General features: G+C 35.2%; 1 protein-coding gene across 1 annotated transcript in view; it reads left to right on the forward strand.

Annotated features, from left to right (window-relative positions):
• The window catches only part of lmx1bb (LIM homeobox transcription factor 1, beta b), a 73500-nt gene extending 70030 nt beyond the window's left edge, over positions 1-3470 (forward strand). Inside the window, exon 9 of the mRNA XM_016231886.1 lies at positions 2224-3470. Coding sequence (XP_016087372.1) covers positions 2224-2381 — 158 coding nt within the window. The 3' untranslated portion in view covers positions 2382-3470. The remainder of the gene's footprint in view (positions 1-2223) is intronic.
• The last annotated feature ends 2412 nt before the right edge of the window (positions 3471-5882 follow it).

Below are 5882 nucleotides of genomic sequence, written 5' to 3' on the forward strand. Positions count from 1 at the left end.
TATATATATATATATACATACACACTGATATTTTAAATTATATGAAATATTATATTTTACACACACTCTTGACAATCTGCAAGGGTCTCTCTATGATATCACTTCCCATTTTACATTCTTTTTTTCTGTACTGTATGTTTCAGGGTTATTATAGTAAACTAAATCTAACACTGAAACTAAATCTAAAATCGTTAACAATTTTACTTGAAGTAAAATAAAATATGAAATGTTTTTTTTTTTACATACCTATGTCAACATTTCTCATCTATATACTAAAGCTAAAACTGAAATAGGAATATACTGTATCTATATCGATAGTAGTAGTATAGTATAATAGTAGCGCATTGTATAATAGTATCTCTGTGATATTAAATTAACAGTAATATGTTTCTCCATGTTGGCTGAACCATATTTAAATGTTTAAAATAATACAACCCCAATTCAGAGAAGTTGGGACGTTTTGTAAAAATGCAATAACATTAAGAATCTGTGATTTGTTCATTCTCTTTAACTTTTATTTAGTTGACAAAAGTACAAAAAAAACATTTCCAATGTTTTTACTGACCAACATAAATGTATTTTGTAAATATGAACAAATTTTGATGTTGATGGCTGCAACACACTCCAAAAAAAAGTTGGGACAGAGGCACGTTTAACACTGTGTCACATGAACTTTCCTTTTAATTACATTGTTTTGTTGTTTGGGAGTTGAGGATACTAATTGTTAAAGTTTTGTCCAGTCTCTCTTGAAACAAGGCTTCAGATGCTCAGCAGTCTGTGATTGTCGTTGTCTGATTCTCCTTTTCATGACTGGTCATACATTTTCAATAGGAGTCAGATCTTGACTGCAGGCAGGCCAGTCTAACACTAGTCTACAAAACCACGCTGTTGTAGCACATGCAAAATGAGAGCTGGCATTGTCTTGATCTAATAACCATGGACTTCCCATAAAATACATCATCTTGACAGCAGTATATTTCTCTGTACAACTCCAATATATGCCTCTGTGTCAATGGTACCTTCACACATATGCAAGTCACCCATGCTGTTTGCACTGATGCACTCATATACCATGACAGATGTTTGCTTTTGCTTCTGTCACTAATGAAAGTCTGAATGGTCCCTTTGGTCTTTGGGACTGAGAACTCGAAATCCATTTTCCCCAGAAACAAGTTCTAGTTGAAACCTAGTTGAAATGTGAGTACATCACACCATCTGAGTACATCACACCTTTCCACTGTCTTTTTGACTATCTGAGATGAGCTCTGGCCTAGAGAACCCGGCGGCATCACTGCATAGAATTGATGTATAGCTTTCTCCTAGAGTTACAGAGTTTCAAGTTGCATTTCTTGATGCAGCAGCAGACTGTTAAGTGACAGCATTTTTCTGAAGTACTCCTGAGCCCATGTGGCTATATTTAACACTGCAGCATGATGCTTTCTTATGCAATGCCATCTGCCTTGCCCTACGTGTACTGTGATTTCTCTGGATTCCCTGAATCTTTTCACAATAGTACGTGTGGTAGTTGGTGAAAGACCTAAATGATGATTATGGTGATTTTTGATATGTTCGATTTGGCACAAAGTGATGAGCCATGATCCAGCTTTGCTTGCAAAGACTGAGATGCTCCTTTTATGCCCAGACATGATACATTGTTTCAAAACAGTTTAAAGTGGATATTCTATAACCTTTTCACTTTTATTTTTCCTCTGTCCCAACTTTTTTGGAATGTGTTGCAGCCATCAAAATCGAAATTTGTTCATACAGTATTTACAAAATACATTTTGTTGGTCAGTGAAAACTTTGGAAATCTTTTCTTTGTACTTTTGTCAATTTAAAAAAAAGTTAAAGAGAATGAACAAATCATAGATTCTTGATTTTATTGCATTTTTACAAAACGTCCCAACTTCTCTGGAATTGGGGTTGTAATAATAATATTGCTGAACTAACAAAGTTTTTTCAAGAATTTCTTTTTTTCTTATTCTTTTTTCAATTAGGCTTTTTTATTAATTATGAGGACAGTTGAATCACTTTTGACTTGCCCCCAAAAAATATCAAAATTAATTTTAAAACAGAAATGTAAAACATGGTCATCACAAAAGGAGTGTATTTAGGTCATTGTATATAGGTGTGTTACTTTTAATGTATTTTTTAATAAATCAATAGATTCAGACAAAAAAGAGCATTGTATTGACCCCTTTTTTCTCTTTTCTCTGATCACAGGAAATGACTCGATATTCCACGACATTGACAGCGACACTTCATTGACCAGCCTTAGTGACTGTTTCATGGCCTCGTCCGAGGTGGGCTCAATGCAAGCGAGAGTCGGGAACCCCATCGACCGACTCTATTCAATGCAGAGCTCCTACTTTGCTTCATGAAGACCTAAACAGACAAGGAAAGGCAAAAGTGGGTCACTTCGCTGCAGCTCACTGGTCAGACGCCGCCTATCAAGGAAATACAACAGAATCGTCAACAAAGCTCAAAGATGAAACATCTTAGATAGACAAACAGGAAAGACAAGTGAACTTGAAGACTTACGTCCTTGTTTCTCTGCAGTGAAGCGCCAGCTCTGGATGCCCAGGCGCCTGAGGCTGAGATTTTTTTCTAGTTACTTGTAGATTGTTTGTACATGACTTACTCAGAAGTCGCATTTCAACTTATCCTCATCGACTTGTGGAAAAAAGAGTATTGATGTACAGTTTGACGTCACTGAAGCATCAAGCCTCAACTTATGATTTCCTGCCGGAAGAGGCAGAAGATTAAGACATAAAGCTCATAATGCATGAATCCATATCTTTGTGATTATTACATTAAAAAAAAAACTAAAATGGAAAAAAAAATCTTGTGTTGTTCAGATGCTAAAAATGTGATGTTCAGACTCATAATTTCCTCTTTTTCATTATGTTCAGCATTGCATTTTTATCACTTTGATAGGTTAGCCCTCTGAAAGACGATGTAGAAAAGCTTAGAGGGGGAGATATGTATAGTGTATCTGCATTTGTAAGTATGTTAGTGTGTGTGAGTGTGTGTACGTGTGTGTTCCAGTCTCCTCGGCCTGTGTGTGTTTACGAGTACGAGTGTGTGTGTGTGTCTGTGCAATGGTAAGGTACTGTCATTGAAAGCTCAAACCATGTGTATATATACTTTTCCCACCCACATCAGTTGTGCATGTTAAAAATGGAGATCATTCTATTTATTTAACTAAAACATGCTTTTGAAGGTACTTAAGAAACTGAAAAGCTTTATTTAAAAAGGAGAAAATCATGTTTTAGTAGCTGATGCATTAATTTCACACCACACTTGTGTCTTTTAATTAGGAAAAACAATGTATCTTTATTCCAGCAATGTACATCTGCAAAAAATGTGCTATTTATTTGTTTCAGCCTGACAATGCAGAGAAAAAAAAAGCATTTCCAAATGCGAAGATTGCTAATTTGCCAAAGTCTGTTGGTACAATGAATAAAGTCGTTTTCTCCTTGATTTTGTAGCTTCTACAAGACTATTTGAGTACATTGTTTATTATTTACATAATGTGCATTTCATTTATTTATTTTTTAGTTAATAATAATACATTTTTCTTTTAATTTTAAGATTTATATAAAGAATTTATTTTCTTGAATGCATGGGAGGGAAACAGGGTTATTGTTAACTAAAACGTAACCATAAAAACATTTTCATTATTGAAATAAAAAAATAATAAATAAAATAAAATAATAAATAAAAACTATAATAACAATGATACTAAAATAACATTGGATGGAAGCACTGCCTTACTTGTAAACTGTTTTTTGCACTATTCTGATTTTTCGGAAATTGTATTCTTATTTATGTTTAATAATTGTCTAATCTTTTTTAAATTAAATATGATATATTAAGTAATAAATTACATGTACAACTTCATAAATTATCATTCATTCATATAAAATAATAAATAATTGTTTAATAATTGGAAACATTTATTGATGCATAAAGTAAGACTTGACTTAAAATATACCTTCAAATATAATATGAATAATAATTAAAGAAAACAATATAAAAACAGCATACAACTAAAATATTAATAACATACTCGGACTAAACAAAAAGCATAATGGTGCACACATTTTAATGCATATTCCATCTGTCACACATGACTTATTATGAAGCCCTGAGTGGACGTTTTCTGTGAAGTCAATATGTTTACCGGAGGATATAATTTGTTTTTTTACAACAATAGGTTTTGAGTTACTGGAGATGGGAACAAAGCTTTGAGAGCATGAGTCACACGTGTTCTCTAGTGTCACACGATCACATGCCACACACTGAGCTCAATGCGTGTTGGTACAGCAGTGGGAGCTTTTGCTTTCCAAGTCGCGGAGGTCGTAAATTAATCCAGCACAGGTTCGGATTCCTCAGCAGGCAGAGGCCTGGAGGCCAGATCTGGCACCAGCACTGCAAGCCGGCCCTCTCTGATGATCAGGTGGTGGTGTATCTCTCCCCTTATCTCGCTCTCATCTGCCATCACAGGTGTTAGTAGGTGTGGTTGTTCATCTAGTCTCTGTCAGAGCAGGTCTTATCAGCAGATCCACTGCAGGAACCCCGCCAAGCCTGGATCTACAGTGACAACGCAGCTCCTCGCATGCAAAGAAGGGAGAAGCGGGTGGCACTCTCTTCGACCCGCTGACCTCTGCGTGGCTTCCTCTGGAAATGCATTTCTGTCATTCCTTTTGATACTGGCCACCCACTTTTACTCATACTGTACCTTTGCATTTCAATGAGGAGTGGAATCAGTTATTTGATAATTCAGCTGTGCTAGGACACAAATTTGACCCTGTACCACAAAATCAGTCATAAGTAGCACGGGTATATTTATAGCAATAGCCAACAAAAACATTGTATGGGTCAAAATTATCCATTTTTATTTTATGCCAAAAATCAGGATATTAAATAAAGTTCATGTTCCATGAAGATATTTTGTAAATTTCCTATACTGTAAATATATCAAAACTAAATTTTTTATGAGCAATATGCATTGCTAAGAACTTCATTTTGACAACTTTAAAGGCAATTTTCTCAGTATTTAGATTTTTTGCACCCTCAGATTGCAGATTTGATTTTCAAATAGTTGTATCTCTGTCAAATATTGTCCTATCCTAAACCATACATCAATAGAAAGCTTATTTATTTAGCTTTCAGATGATGTATAAATCTCAATTTCAAAAAATTGGCCCTTATGACTGGTTTTGTGGACCAGGGTCACAAATTGTATCTCAGGTTACATCTGGATACATTTTGAAAACACATCTTTTCTCTATGTTTTGGTCTTTTGTCCACACTGAGACAGCATTTTGGTCACCAGCTTTATGAAGATGCTCTAACTGGAGTCGTTGTAGTATTTACTGCAAACACAGCATTCAAAAACGGTGACGCATGTTTAGTCATGTGACGCATATTGTACCAACATATATGGTTGTACCAGCATTGTATACTTTGTACGAACTTCACCTTCAATCTTCCTGGAAAGATGTCGCAATAGCTGTCCTGCAGCAAAAGATGATGCAATTTTTTCAATATTGCGTTTTAGTACCATTTCAAATGAATAAAATCTTACAGCAATAGCATCATATTTACTATTTTTTTAATAAACTAATATTCAGGCTGGTCTGGTTTATTTCACACGTGTATTCTATAGAGCAGGGTTCCTCAAATCTTGCCCTGGAGGTCCAATGCGCTGCAGAGTTTAGCTCCAACCCTGATTAAACTCAGCTACCTGTGATTTTCTAATGATCCTGAAGACATTGATTAGCATGCCCAGGTGTGTTTGATTAGGGTTAGAGCTAAACTCTGCAGGAAGGTGGATCTCGTGGGCCAGATTTGAGGATCCCTGCTATAGAGAATAT

This window comes from Sinocyclocheilus grahami, unplaced genomic scaffold (assembly GCF_001515645.1).
Source record: "Sinocyclocheilus grahami isolate Dianchi unplaced genomic scaffold, SAMN03320097.WGS_v1.1 scaffold401.1, whole genome shotgun sequence".
In the NCBI taxonomy this organism is placed as follows: domain Eukaryota; kingdom Metazoa; phylum Chordata; class Actinopteri; order Cypriniformes; family Cyprinidae; genus Sinocyclocheilus; species Sinocyclocheilus grahami.